General features: G+C 42.2%; 2 protein-coding genes across 9 annotated transcripts in view; one reads left to right on the forward strand and one right to left on the reverse strand.

The window, feature by feature from the left end:
- The window catches only part of LOC115155910 (probable ubiquitin carboxyl-terminal hydrolase FAF-X), an 83781-nt gene extending 73644 nt beyond the window's left edge, over positions 1 to 10137 (forward strand). For 6 of the 8 annotated variants that reach the window (XM_029702961.1, XM_029702964.1, XM_029702967.1 and 3 more), the window contains 5 exons: positions 640 to 796; positions 4770 to 4982; positions 5829 to 5939; positions 8191 to 8277; positions 8445 to 10137. In XM_029702961.1, coding sequence (XP_029558821.1) covers positions 640 to 796; positions 4770 to 4982; positions 5829 to 5939; positions 8191 to 8277; positions 8445 to 8642 — 766 coding nt within the window. In that variant the 3' untranslated portion in view covers positions 8643 to 10137. The remainder of the gene's footprint in view (positions 1 to 639; positions 797 to 4769; positions 4983 to 5828; positions 5940 to 8190; positions 8278 to 8444) is intronic. The other 2 variants (XM_029702962.1, XM_029702969.1) reach the window with 1 other exon arrangement.
- A 360-nt stretch (positions 10138 to 10497) lies between these two features.
- Positions 10498 to 13932, reverse strand: LOC115155911 (60S ribosomal protein L8). The gene is made up of 6 exons (XM_029702970.1): positions 13910 to 13932; positions 13574 to 13716; positions 13293 to 13434; positions 12917 to 13135; positions 10840 to 10955; positions 10498 to 10690 (listed from the first exon to the last, which is right to left on the reverse strand). Exons 2-6 carry the CDS (start codon positions 13709 to 13711, stop codon positions 10532 to 10534), a joined length of 774 nt encoding a protein of 257 aa, XP_029558830.1. The 5' UTR covers positions 13712 to 13716; positions 13910 to 13932; the 3' UTR covers positions 10498 to 10531.
- Between the last annotated feature and the right edge of the window lie 1431 nt (positions 13933 to 15363).

Raw genomic sequence — 15363 nt, forward strand, 5'->3', positions numbered from 1 at the left:
AAGTTATCTGAACAGTACAGATGCTTACAGGGTTTTCATAACATTGTTGGACAAGTTTAAAATCTCTTTGTTCTTTGTATCCATAGAGCCAGTTCTTTTTTCCTATAGTTATACTCATTTAGAATGCCTGAAGTTTTAACAGTACTTAAATGTGTGTGGGTGTGTGTGTATGTGTGTGTGCGGGCGCACGCATTGATAAGAGGGTGTAGGCCTACTTAAACATTGGAAGCATTGTATGTTAGTGACTTTTTTTGGTGTTTATGTTGAAAATGCTATTAAAACATAATTTTGTGTTTCCATCCATTACAATCAAAGCATAGTTTGCCTGTAAATCAATGCACTGCTTTTAAAATAGAATAGATCTTTATCTAGGGCCGAATTTGAGCAAATTCAAAATTTGTGATTAACTAATACCATTACCTCGATTTTAAATTATTTGAATTGTTTGACAGCTCTAATGTCAACACATCTGATTCATCTCATCAGACTGCTTAGTGCTGGGCTGGGACAAAACATGGCACACCCTGTGGCCCTCTAGGAATGGCTGGTTTCCCTGGTTGGATTTTCGTCTCTTGTTGATTTTCTGTTGTGCCAACATCATCCCTGTTCTGTTTTTTTTCTCCCTGCTTGGTTGTGTAGGATCCACAACGTGCTGAAGGGTATACCAGATGACAGGGATGGCCTATTTGACACCATCCAGCGCTCCAAGAACCACTACCAGAAACGGGCCTACCAGTGTATCAAGTGCATGGTAGCCCTCTTCAGCAACTGCTCTGTGGCCTACCAGATACTACAGGTATAAGAGACACAACTACATTATGTTACCATCTGAATTAGGGATGGGCATGAGTAATCTAGTACTCGACACGACTTCAAAGCTCCATCTTTAACCAAAGATCTAAATGTTTTTAAACACAAACTATTTAGTGGAATGTGCATTGTGGCTGCCCGAACGGGCAAATGAAATTTTGTCTTGAAGACAACATTAATTTGCTTTGACTCTAGTGTTCCATTTGTGCATTTGCGGGGCATAACAAAAAAGAAACCAAGCCAAGCATTGCACAAATTTCTCCTGGAAGTCCCTTTCCGCTCCGTGTGTCATTCACTCAATTGCGTTCCGACTGCTCCCTACACACTGAGGGAGCAGTGAGTGCACACCCACGCTCCTGTTAGGCCTACAGAAATAAATGCCTATAAAAACTTATCTAACTGATGGGATACACAAGCTACATCCTTGCCAAATGACTAAAAATTCAAAATGGACTGGTTGATTGAAGTAGGAAAATGTGTTCCAATAACGTGCAGCAGTTTTGGAATAATTGCATCCCGTCTATTTTCCGCTTAGGCTACTTTGCGAACTGCTAGTATATAATTGGTTAGCCTAGGCTATAACCCCCCCTAAACATAGACAGGTTCCACACTGAAAATACACAAAAACATTAGTTTATTAAGACAAAGAGCATATTTTCGTCAATCATTAAGCATAGGCCTACTCACCAAACCGATGTCGCGGCCGTAATTAATCACCATGCAGTGTTCAATGTGGAATTGTTCATCCATTTTAGAAAATTCCAAAGAACAGGCAGAATGTACAAAGTTGAATGTCTGTATATGTAACCCTGAAGAAGAAAAAAATCTATTCGCCAAATTGAGCCCCTTTTCAAATGATCACTGTTTGAGAATAACAGTTACAGATGCGAGATGTGTATCACTTTGCACTGGCAACTTTTTTCATTTTGAAAAATATTCTGTTATATTTTATTCTGTTATATTACATGTTTTTTTGCTATAATATAGTGCATTCAGAAGTAATTTATTCCCCTTGACTTATTCCACATTTTGTTACAGCCTGAATTCAAAATAATAAAAAATTGACATTCTCACCTATCTACACACAATACTGCATAATGACACTGAAAACATGTTTTTAGAAATGTTTTCAAATGTATTGTTAGTGAAATACAGAAATATCTCATTTACATAAGTATTCACACCCCTGAGTCAATACCTTGGCAGCAATTATAGCCATGAGTCATTCTGGGTAAATCTCTAAAACCTTTCCACACCTGGATTGTGCAACATTTGTCTATTTATTATTATAAAGTTCTTCAAGCTCTGTCAAATTGGTTGTTGACCATTTTCAGGCCATGCCATAGATTAAGTCAAAGCTGTAACTCGGCCACTCAGGAACATTTACTGTCTTCTTGGTAAGCAACTCCAGTGTAGATTTGCTCTCATGTTTTAGGTTATTGTCCTGCTTAAAGTTGAATTCATCTCCCAGTGTCTGGTGGAAAGTAGACTGAACAAGGTTTTCCTCTAGGATTTTGCCTGTGCTTAGCTCCATTCTGTTTCTTTTTTTATTCTGAAAAACTCCCCAGTCCTTAACGATTACAAGCATACCAATAACATGATGCAGCCACCACTATGCTTGAAAATATGGAGAGTGGTACTGAGTAATATCTTATTGGATTTGCCCCAAACATAACACTTTGTAAGGACAAAAAGTTACATTTTTTGCAGTTTTGCTTTAGTGCCTTGTTGCAAACAGGATGCATGTTTTGGAATATTTTTGTTCTGCACAGGGTTCCTTCTTTTCACTCTGTCAATGAGGTTACTGTTGTGGGGTAACTAGAATGGTGTTGATCCATCCTCCGTTTTCTAATTTCACAGTCATTAAACTCTAACGGTTTTAAAGTCCCAATTGGCCTTATGGTGAAATCCCATGAGCAGTTTCCTTCCTCTACGACCATTGAGTTGGGAAGGATGCCTGTATCTTTGTAGTGACTAGGTGTATTAATACACCATCCAAAGTGTAATTAATAACTTTACCATGCTCAAAGGGATATACAATGTCTGCTTTTTATTTTTTACCCATCTACCAATAGGTGCCCTTCTTTGTAAGGCATTGGAAAACCTCTGGTCTTTGTGGTTGAGTATGTGTTTGAAATTCACTGCTCGACTGAGGGACCTTACAGATCACTGAATGAGTGAGGGACAAAAATTAGGTAGTCATTAAAAAATAATGTTAAACACTATTATTGCACACAGTGAGTTCATGCAACTTATTGTGACTTGTTAAGCAAATTTGTACTCTTGAACATATTTAGATTTGCCATAGCAAAGGGGTTGAATACTTAATAAGTAAACATTTTGATACACTATACTTGCTTGTTTTGTCTCACAAACTCAAATTAGGCTAACTATTCTAATTTTAACAACCAGGAAATGGCGGAGCGAATTCTACATAGTGCATCTTTAAATGGCACTTGCTTATTTATTGACTGAATATTCACTGAGTGTACAAAACATTAGGAACACTTTCCTAATATTGAGTTGCACCCCCTTTTGCCCTCAGAACAGCCTCAATTTGTCAGGACATGGACTACAAGGTGTCAAGCATTCCATAGGGATGCTGGCCCACGTTGACTCGGGCTCATGGCTTTCCCCTGGATTCACCTGTACAGTCCATGTCATGGAAAGAGCAGGTGTTTCTAATGTTTTGTACACTGTGTATATATGGGGCAATTACGATTTATCTGTAATGGTTAGACAAATTAGGCATTGTTGGCATAGGCCTATAGATAAATGCAATTATTTAAATTTTATTTTTTTATTGCGGGACTTGTATTCTAAAAATACAGGCCTTGTGTTCTATACTAAACAAAAATATAAATGCAACATGTGAAGTGTTGGTCCCATGTTTCATGAGCTGAAGTAAAAGATCGCAGAAATGTTCCATACCCACAAAAAGCTTATTTCTCACAAATGTCTTTACATCCTTGTTAGTGAGCATTTCTCCTTTACCAAGATATACCAACCCTGTCAGGTGGATGGATTATCAAGAAGCTGATTAAACAGCATGATCAATACACAGGTGCACCTTGTGCTGGGGGACACACAATGCCACAGATATCTCAAGTTTTGAGGGAGGGTGCAATTGGCATGCTGGCTACAGGAATGTCCACCAGAGCTGTTGCCAGAGAAATTAATGTATATTTCTCTACCATAAGCCGCCTCCAACGTCGTTTTAGAGAATTTGACAGTACGTCCAACCGGCCTCAGACCACGTGTAACCACGCCAGCCCTGGACCTCCACATCCGGCTTCTTCACCTACTGGATCGTCTGAGACCAGCCACCCAGACAGCTGATGAATTTTTGTGAATAAAAATAATAAATGTATCCTTTATTTAACTAGGCAAGTCATTTAAGAACAAATTCTTATTTTCAATAACGGCCTACTCCAGCCAAACCCGGACGACGCTGGGCCAATTGTGCGCCGCCCTATGGGACTCGCAATCACGGCCTGATGTGATGCAGCCTGGATTCGAACCAGGGACTGCAGTGACGCCTCTTACACTGAGATGCAGTGCCTTAGACCGCAGTGCCACTCGGGAGCCCAGAAACCGAGGAGTATATCTGTCTGCATTAAAGCCCTTTGTGGGGAAATCTCATTTTGTTTGGCTGGACCTGGCTCCCCAGTGTGGTGGGCCTGTGCCCTCCTAGACCCACGCATGGCTGCCCCCCTGCCCATAGATTAGGGCTTAATTGATTTATTGAATGTCAAATGCCCATCCCTAGTCTGAATCTAGGAGTCATTTTATGAAGCCGAATTAAGGCAGAGAGAAAATTCTGTAAATAACCCTTCATTGATATTTTTTTATTTATTTAAAAAAAATGAAATCATATTTTCAGGATTCAGAATTGCAATGGAAGGAAAAAGGTAATCATAAGCACTCTTAGTAATAGTATGTGTTTCTCTGTCCTGCAGAGTAACGGGGACCTGAAGCGTAAGTGGACGTGGGCAGTGGAGTGGCTAGGTGACGAGCTGGAAAGGAGGCCCTACACAGGGAACCCCCAGTACACCTACAACAACTGGTCTCCCCCAGTCCAGAGCAACGAGACCTCCAACGGATACTTCCTGGAGCGCTCGCACTCTGCACGCATGACCCTGGCCAAGGCCTGTGAACTCTGCCCTGAGGAGGTAAGACTCACACCAAATGATGCGCACACACACACACAACACAAAGGTAATACAGTAGTATCTAACATGGATGGATGGCCGAAATGGTAGTAGTTGAAGTAGAGAAAGGTCAGTATTGGAAAGTCCCTCCAAAAAAGTGGTGTCTTCTTGAAGGATGCACCATTCTGACCTTGTTGGTTTTGACCTACAGAGTTAAATTGATGTAATGTGGAGACGCAGAGCTTGCCTGTTGTAATAATAGTGTTAATGAATTTGTAGAACAGAGCAGTGTTGATTATGTGGGACCTCAATATGCAGCAATACATAAACTATACTATTTTCTTTGTCATGTGATGTATGGTTAACCTGTTGACGCTAACCATCTGTTCTTTTTCACTTTTCTCGGTCTCAAGTATTTCCAAGTGTTACTGGAACTGAATGTTTTTAAAGCTCCAGTTGAGAGTTCCAAGTTAGCGCAAAGGTTATTTTGGATTAGTAAACTGTTATCTGCTGGAAAATGATTTATTTTGTATTTTTGTAATCTTCAGAATTTATGCATGTTTTTACTATAGCTAGGTAGGGCTTTGAGTTTTCGACACATTTTATTTTCAGTTTGTAAGCCAACATTATTATAATACTTTTGTCTATCATTTCCCTTATTTGTGTTACAAAGTTGTATTTGCTGAAGCTCAGTGTATATTATGTTTAGCCTAATTGATCCTTATCATAAATAGCGATATGATAGAAATGAAATGATATGCTACTTCAAAACTTTTTTAAAAAAAACGAAGAAATCCACCTAAAAGCATCGTTTATTGACACTTGTATATATTATGCAATGATATCAATTATGCCATTTCAAACTAGTGTCACTTAACGAAGCACGGTGAGGCGGTGTCTGAAGAAGACGCTGCCATGCGGAAATCATCCTCGCCACAGCAGCTTTTGCCAGGGGAAGGCACAGGACAGCAGCACACTGTAAGCCCTCATATATAACCCCCCAGCCACAGGCACCCTTCTCCTCCTCCACTCTGGCTTCTCTCTAGGTGTTCCATACAGGACTATGTTACTGCTGTCCACTAGCACAGTGACACGAGGAGAGTAGCCTGGGCAGTAACAACACATACACAGTCTGGAGCATAGGAGCAGGACAATAACAGATGGCAGTGACGAGATGTCTGCTCGGCTGTTTGCGTGCTGTTCCCAAAAGTGATTTTGAAAGCTAGTGATGGTGCAAATGATTCAACAAAAAAATCCTTTGAGTATCCAGTGACTGACAATGCAGCCAACTCCAGGTTCGTAGGCAGAGACTGGAGATAACTGTATCCTAGTAGAGAATTAATAGAGCCAAACTCCAACATGTCAAATCTAATGTTGAACCATCACCAACTATGAGCAGCAAACAGAGAGCAAACGTTTCCTCTTTCCAGTCCGGTAGGAGTGTCCCATTGGTTACCTAAAGCAGCACTGGCTTCCCTTGAGTTTTATTGGTTCTCCATCTCAACGTAACACTGTTTATCCAATCGAAACCGTTTGTTCCTCCTCCCCAAAGCAAACTCAACCTGCGGTGTGACCGGCCATATGACACAACTGATCGAAAACTCTTAGCCTTGGCTATAGTGGATGATGAGGTGCTAGCCTAGTGTTGATGACATGTGTAGTGTACTTACTGTGTGTTCAAGTGATGTTGTTTTTGTGTTGAGACTAGGTCTACATAGGGGCAACCTGTGGTTTGTGCGTCAGCCATGTAATGGCATGTTAATATATTGCTAATCAACAGGACTCATTGAACAGGTCACGTCTTAATGTTGATTATTTTTTATATATATATTTTTTTTAAACCCCTTTTTCTCCCCAATTTCATGGTATCCAATTGGTAGTTAGTCTTGTCTCATCGCTGCAACTCCCGTACGGACTCGGAAGAGGCGAAGGTCAAGAGCCGTGCATCTTCCGAAACACAACCCAACCAAGCCGCACTGCTTCTTGACACAATGCCCACTTAACCCGGAAGCTAGCCGCACCAATGTGTCAGAGGAAACACCGTACAGCTGGTGACCGTGTCAGCGTGCACTCTGCCCGGCCCGCCACAGGAGTCGCTAGTGTGCGATGGGACAAGGATATCCCTGCCGGCCAAACCCTCCCCTAACTCGGACGACACTGGTTCAATTGTGCGCCGCCCCATGGGTCTCCCGGTTGCGGCCGACTGCGACGGCGCCTGGACTCTAACCCAGAATCTCTAGTGGCACAGCTAGCATTGCAGTGCCTTAGACCACTGCGCCACTCAGGAGGCCCATGTTAATTGTTTTTATCGGAAACTTTGCCTTGCATACAGTTAGAATTGTAACCCATCTATATGCATGTCCAATTTTATAATACATCTGGACAGATGGAATCACTAGTTTAGAAAAAGTATGTCTTTGGCCCACAAGTTTAATTGACGATAGGCAGCACCTACTTTACCCACAGGTTATTGTAGGATTACAATAGGGGTCTGTAGTAGTATTGAGTGCATGTTTTAAGGCACATTTCCAGTACAATAAGTTTATATCATCAACCTACCTCTACCCCACTTAGACTAACACACAAGCTGTTCTCTGTCCCTGGTTTGTCTGGTCACACGTTGTAATGTGTCAGTCTGTCTTTATAAGCAGACCGAATCATGATAGACACAGGGCCAGTTGATCCAAGCACAAAGATGCTAGTCTAAAGATAACACTGGCCTAACCGCCACAGAACAATCATGGATCGAACAAACTGAAAGCAGTGTGTTTAAATCCTTCAGTTTTTCTCGGATCCAGTGCATTTGCATCTAGTATTAGACCCAGCAAATTAGCCCATATCAACATTAGAAGAACAGCTCTGGCCCCAGTCCCGATGGTGTTATATGGAAACATAAGCACATTAAATGCATGTCTCCCACCACACTGTGGAGAAGCTCGCTAGCGGAGAATAACACCCACTCACATAATGTCTCTTTTCTATTTATACGTCTGTCAGTTGACATTATTACATCCAAGGCTGTCACACTCTCCTACACAGCGTGTGCCTCGCTTTCATCTCATTCAGTTAAAATAGGCTAAAGTAGGACAACGTTTCCATCCAGTGCAAAGGCATATGAAGAGACTCTTTGGTCTGCTTTTGGGTCCATAGACTTGAGCTGTGTGTGAATGTTGGTGTTAGGTAGAAAAATGCATTGGGAATAAAACTATTCTTTGACTTCATTTCCCAGGAGCCCGATGACCAGGAAGCCCCTGAAGATCAGGACATCTCCCTCTACCCTCATTCGTCTCCAGGGACTACGACACAGTTTCAGCAGGTACACAACCACACACTATATTGTAGAAGCAGCATGATATTTAGACTTTTAAAGATCCATGTAAACAGAGACTTCAACAATTGAAGAACCTATGGCAGACATTTTGTGTCAAGTTCCACCGCACATCAGTAGTTTAACAAAAAACGGATTGTTTTCTCATTCCCCAGCAGAACAACCACCCCCACGGGCAGCCGTACACAGGCCCAGCTGCCCAGCACATGAACAACCCCCAGCGCCCTGTCCCTTCCTCTGCCCCAGTCCCAGGCCCTGCGCCCGGCACAGGCCCACAAGCACAAGACAACTGGGAGAGCACTGAGGAGGTCCCCTCCACCACCTCCTTGGCCCCTGCTCCGCCTAAGGAGTAACACCGGCCCTCCCCTCTGCTGTGCCTCCATCGTCCTGCTCTCTCGTCCTCCAGTCGACCGAGCTCCTGATCGGGACACTCTCTCTCTGGGGCCTCAAGGGCACGGCAGGGCAGGGCCAGGCTTCACAGCTCCTCCCCAGGCCCCTACTGTGAGTCTCTCCCCCTCCAGCCTGCTCCTGTGCTGCCTGTCTGGGGGGGGTGCTCTCCCCTGGGTTCTTATGCCCTGCAGACTGGGGCCTGGCTGCTGTCGACAGCAGTGGGGTAGTGTCGTAATAAACATAATGACCCAGGCCTGATGATGCTGATGCGCTTGTCTACATGACGGAAAGGTGTACATAATATGTTCATGTTTTGACTGTTCAAAAAATTAATCCCCCGCAATAGGGTAACTTTGTCAGGTTTGCTGTTGGGAGATAACAAAAAAATAAAACGCTTAAGAGAACTCCTTTTTGTTTTATCACCCATGCGCAGCAGTGCGATTTGGTCTGACATCAGTTACTGGTCATTCACCTTTGGGAGGACACATTAAGCTCCTTGACAACCTCTTGACCCATGCCAAATCAACTCACGTGCTGGGGTTTTAGTGTGAGACATGGAATGGTTGGGTGAACTTTTACTGTGTTTTGGTTGATGTGAAAAAGTGATGCAAAATTGTTCTGGAACGCTCATTGCCTTTTCATTTTGTTCTGGTAATTTAATCCAATCCTTTCGGAAGCTATAGTTAATATGCTGTAACATTTAGCATGGCTTCTCACCAGAATAGCGTCGCGCAAGGGAAAATGTCATACCAACTGACATCCTACATTAATGCTCATCTACCCCTTGTTGAACCAATGTAAGAATAAGTGGCTTTTCAATTGCTCATTGTTAAAATCCTCCAACTTCACATTCGGCAGTCAGTTTATCTATAGGAATTGAGAAAATTAAACATATGCAACAGATTTGCTCTGCCAGGCTACCTGATGTGTACTAGACGGTGTGGTTTGCTTCTGTCTCTTTTTGGTAGAGCCTAGTCTTAGACTACCATTGTTTCATGGAGCTCACCGGGCGGCAGCATCGGAGACCTCCCTCCAGGGAGAATGGGAACACAGTAGGGTTAGTCATGTTGCAACGTAACGTAAACATCAGTAAATACTGTATTTAATTGGTAAGTTTAACGCGTGTATTTTTTGGATTTGTCAAATACCAAATACTCCTGCAAATGAAAATATTCTGCACACCGTATTATATTTAAATATTTTGCTCTTATTTTATAGAATTTATTTTGTTGTATTTCACACAAATATTTGATTTGAGGAACATTTGTCCGTGTTATTTTTAATGGAGATATTGACTGAACAGAGTTCTGCGCCCAGTTTGCCGACTTTTGTTTTGGCCATGGTGTGACGTTGAATTCTGGAGCTACAGTCGCGATGTGAACTTTCAAAGGTTTTGTGCACAGAAATATAAAATAAAAAAAGCATTTCCCTTAGCAAATAAAGAACATGGAATCTTGACTGTCTTTTGTATATTTGAAAATTAACTAATTTCTGGGTGCTCAGGATGTGCCTAAAACTAAATGGCCAATACCTATAGGTAGCTTGAGGACATGCAGTGTATTGAACTTGGGCTTATAAAATGCAGCGTACTACATCGGACCTTGTGATACCACAATCGAGGTCTACATGATTAAGCCCCCCTTATTTTAACCATGTCTTAATTCATTGTTGGGAAAAACAATTTGATAAACGCCATTATGGTGATCTGACCGCACTTCTATAAAATGTAACCCTCACTGTTAGAAGCTAGATGAGTGCTACCAAAAACAGCCAAATGTCCTCGGTTACAAACACTGACGCTACAAAAGGAGTCAAAGGTCAGCTTCCTTGGAACATTTTATTGTAAAGGGAGTTAGTTCTCCTTCTCCGTGACGGTCTTTGTTCCACGCAGTCTGCCTGTACGACGGGCAGCAATGAGACCGACCTTGCGACCGGCGGGTGCATCCCTCCTGATAGTTGAGGGTTTTCCAATATGCTGGTGGTTACCACCACCGAAGGGATGTTCAACAGGCTAGAAAGAGGGAAGAAACATGTCAGCAAAGGGCCATTTACAAACCTATGAGGGGCAGAGAATTATTTTTCCAGAGATTGAGGTGGGACGGATGAAAATACCTGAACCTACCCAAAAATAATTATGCATAAGATTAAATGTCCACTTACGTTCATGGCCACACCACGGACACGTGGCCAGGAGTTCCTCTTGGCCTTGTACTTGTGGTAGGCACGACCGGCCTTCAGGATGGGCTTGTCAATACGTCCACCTCCGGCAACCACACCTGATGCCCAGAGAGAGAACTATTAAGCAGTTGGACAGGATTTCCTACCCAGCCAATATGCTCTGAAAGCAACCATGTCACGTGTGATGACTTGTAGCAGACCTGTAATCTGAACAGCAAATCAGAATTGTAGCCGCTTAAGTTTCTGGTCTCTAGCTTAACCATCTGCCTACAAACGACCAGTCATCAAATCGATCCGAAATCAGAGCAGATTCCTCACATTTCAAGGATCCAAGAGAAGGTAGTTAATTTAACAGACCAAACTTGACATTGGACCCAGTTTATGAGAAATGATCTACAGATTAACTTCTTTGGGAACGGGGGGCAGTATTGAGTAGCTTGGATGAATAAGGTGCCCAGAGTAAACTGCCTGCTACTCAGGCCCAGAAGATGCATATAATTCGTAGATTTGGATAGAAAACACAAATTTTAAAACTGTTAAAATAATCTGTGAGTATAACTCATGGCAGGCAAAAACCTGAGAAAAATCCAACCGGGAAATCTGAGGTTTGTAGTTTATAAAAAAAAAAAAAAAGTGATTGCCTATCCAATATACTGTGTCTATGGGGTCACATTGCACTTCCTAAGGCTTCCACTAGATGTCAACAGTCTTTAAAACGTTTCAGGCTTCTACTGTGAAAGGAGCAAATAAGAGCTGTTCGAACATTTTACATTTTAGTCATTTAGCAGACGCTCTTATCCAGAGCGACTTATAGTAGTGAATGCACACATTTCATACATTTTTTTCTCCGTACTGGTCCCCTGTGGGAAACGAACCCACAACCCTGGCGTTGCAAACACCATGCTCTACCAACTGAGCCACACGGGACCATGTCTGGCTGAAAGCCTTGAGTTGTTTATCGCGCAAGCTCCTTTCCTTTCTAAAGACAAAGGAATTGTCCAGTTGGAGTATTATTGAAGATTTATGATAAAAACATCCTAAAGATTGATTATATAAATCATTTGACAAGTTTCTACGAACTATAATGGAACTTTTGTGACTTTGAGCACACCTTAATCATTTGGATTACTGGACTAAACGCGAACAAAAAGGAGGTATTTGGACATAAAGAAACTGTCTAACATGGAGACCTGGGAGTGCCATCAGATGAAGATCAAAGGTAAGTGAATACTTTCAACGCTCTTTCTGACTTTTGTGACACCTCTCCTTGGTTGGAAAATGGCTGTATGGTTTTCTGTGGCTAGGCGCTGACCTAACATAATCGCATGGTGTGCTGTTGCCGTAAAGCCCTTTTGAAATCTGACACAGCGGTTGCATTAAGGAGAAGTTCATCTTTAATCGTATGTTAAACACTTGTATCTTTCATCAATGTTTATGAGTATTTCTGTAATTTGATGTGGCTCTCTGCACTTTCACTGGATGTTTGTTTGAGACAATGCATTTCTGAACATAATGCGCCAATTTCAAATGAGGTTTTTGGACAAAGATGAACTCGATCTAACAACATGCAAGTCTAACATGGAGTCCTGGGAGTGCCATCCGGTGAAGATCCAAGGTTAGTGATTCATTTTAACACTGACACCTTCTTTCGAAAATGGCTGTATGGTTTTCTGTGGCTAGGCGCTAACCTAACATAATCGCATGGTGTGCTTTTGCCGTAAAACCTTTTTGAAATCAGACGCTGTGGCTGGATTAACAAGAAGTTCATCTTTAATGGTGTATAATACTTGTGTGTTTGAGGAATTTTTATTATGAGATTTCTGTTTGAATTTGGTGACCTGCAATTTCACTGGACGCTAGCGTCCCAAATATCCCAGAGAGGTTAACAGAAGGTACATCAAAACATTCCACTGACTTTCAAAACATCAATGGCAAAGGTTTGTGGTCAAAGATCAAAATGTAGGTCATGCATTCACCTCTCCCCATTAAATCAGGAAACATCTTCTGAAAGCATCAGCTAACATTCACATAGCAAACATGTCATATCCTGTGTTCTTACCAACGACAGCTCTGTTAGCAGAAGCAATGACCTTCTTGGAGCCAGAGGGAAGCTTGACTCTGGACTTCTTGGTCTCTGGGTTGTGGGAGATGACTGTGGCGTAGTTCCCAGACGCCCTGGCCAGCTTGCCCCTGTCACCAGGTTTCTCCTCCAGGCAGCAGATGATGGTTCCCTCAGGCATGGTGCCCACAGGCAGAACATTACCAATGTTCAGCTGAGCTGAGAAGGGAACATTTATTAAGGTACCACATTGTAGTTGGAGATAAGATCCTAAAAGAGATGACAACTGCCATCTAACCAGCATAGCATAAAATGTGTTAAACACCGGGTTGATAACCCGTAGGCTGCCAAGTATGTGTCAATCTCCATTCCTTACCTTTCTTGCCACAGTAGATGAACTGTCCGGTGTGGATGCCCTCAGCCGCAATGAACAGCTCAGTCCTCTTCTTGAACCGGTAGGGGTCACGGAAAGCCACCTTGGCCAGGGGAGCACCACGGCCAGGGTCGTGGATAATGTCCTGAGAGAGACAAAGGTCAGGTCCAAAGCAGATAGTGTTACACAAAATAAACTACCTAAAAGAATGCACGGCAAACGCAACTTCGGACCTTGTAGAAAACGTATATTTGAACAGCAAAAGCCATTGTAAAAGCGCTTACCTTTACGATTCCCTTGATGTAACCATGACGTTCTGCGAAGTCAATGTGTCTCAGTTTAGCGGCACCTTTTCTGTGCTTCACGTGGGCTTTGAACACGGAGCCGGCACCTTTTCTCTGTCCCCTGATAACACGTCCCATCGTGACTGGAAACAAAAAATGAGAGGATTCTGTTAGAGCCAGGATCAAAGAATAGACATTTCTACAGTTCAAGAGATACACTAACAATAGCAAGTTACGCTACATTCATGAATGTGTAACGTTATGTAGCTACACATTTGTTCTACAAATACCTGCCACTTGCCGCAGTTAGCTACTGAAGAAATGTACAGTATCTACCTAGCTAGTTAACCAACGAACTCTTATCAAGTAGGGATCTTGTTCTGCAAGAAAGGTGAATTGATAACTGAAAATGTTATATAATAAATGGACAATACACTTGCATGTAGTTGTAAGGTTGCTAGCCAGCCAACATGCGGATTTTCCTAGCATGCTAACACTAGTTAGCTACCTATAAAACTTCAGACGCCAAATCAATCACTACGCTATACAAGTTCATCCAACTAGAAACCATGCAAATAAACGTTGGGTAAAAGCGATTCTGAATTATTCTACAGCAACTACCCGGCGGCTCTACGGTCGTGGATAAATACAGAACGTCTAAACAAACCACTGAACCAGAAAATCGAGCTACCAGCGGCTGGTGACCAACTACTTTGAGGTACACCGAAACGACAGGCCATGTCACTGCACACCCATAGACACACACCACTCATCCAATAATTAAAACGCAATAATCACATTTTGTCGCTTAAATAACAAAACGACTATACTTAGCAGTGTTTATTATATATGTTCTAGTGACATTTTAGAGAGGATGATAGTATCTTAAACAAGATTTAACTCGGATTATGTGAAGAGAATAAAATCGCCATTCCCCTACCTAAACCCCGATGACGGAAAGAGGAAGAGTCAGGCGACTTCTTCCGGTGAAATATACTGTGGGGCTGATGGGAACAGTAGGCACGTGTTTTTTTGCTGCTGTGAATTAGATTGCCCAGCAGATGGCAGCAGATCATTAGCAGACATCTATTTGTGTTTGATAACGCTTCCATTGCTTTACACACACGGAGTACAGAGCAGGACGCATCCAGGGATGTCTCATCATGTAACTTCACGATTTAATTCCTTTTCACCTCCATAATTACACTCATTTTCAAGATTTAATGTCATGTACAAAAGTACAATTAAATGCCTTACTTGCAAGCACTAAACTCAACAATACCGTAATCAATATCAATATAGTACTAAAAAGAACATAAAGTAGAACAAAGAGCGATGTTCCACTCTTCAGAAAATATGAATATTTTTTGCCCTTTTTGAACTTTTTTTTAACACCGAGTTCACTGCCAGGTCAAATAAGGTTGTTGACATTCCCAAAAAGAGGTAGGCTAAATGTCTGGTCTGGAGGTTTGACCTGTGGGATAGACAAGGTTTGCGTTCTCCTGCTCAGATGTTGCTGATGCATGCCAAATCTTACAATGCCTGGATAGGTATTTTACGCATCAGCTAACCACATCATATGGTATAGCAATCTGGTGAGCAACTGCACAGTCAATGACATGGCATGCAATCATTGGTTGATGCATGCAACGACTGATTAAGGGAACACAGCCAATGATTTCTTCTTCCCAACTCCTGCTGCTTCCCTTCCTCCCTGTCTGTGGCTTGCTATTATGCAAATCTTCCACAGCCAAGCTCTGCCACACAGCCTATTACCTCTGATTAACCTG

The sequence above is a fragment of the Salmo trutta genome, chromosome 20, assembly GCF_901001165.1.
Source record: "Salmo trutta chromosome 20, fSalTru1.1, whole genome shotgun sequence".
In the NCBI taxonomy this organism is placed as follows: domain Eukaryota; kingdom Metazoa; phylum Chordata; class Actinopteri; order Salmoniformes; family Salmonidae; genus Salmo; species Salmo trutta.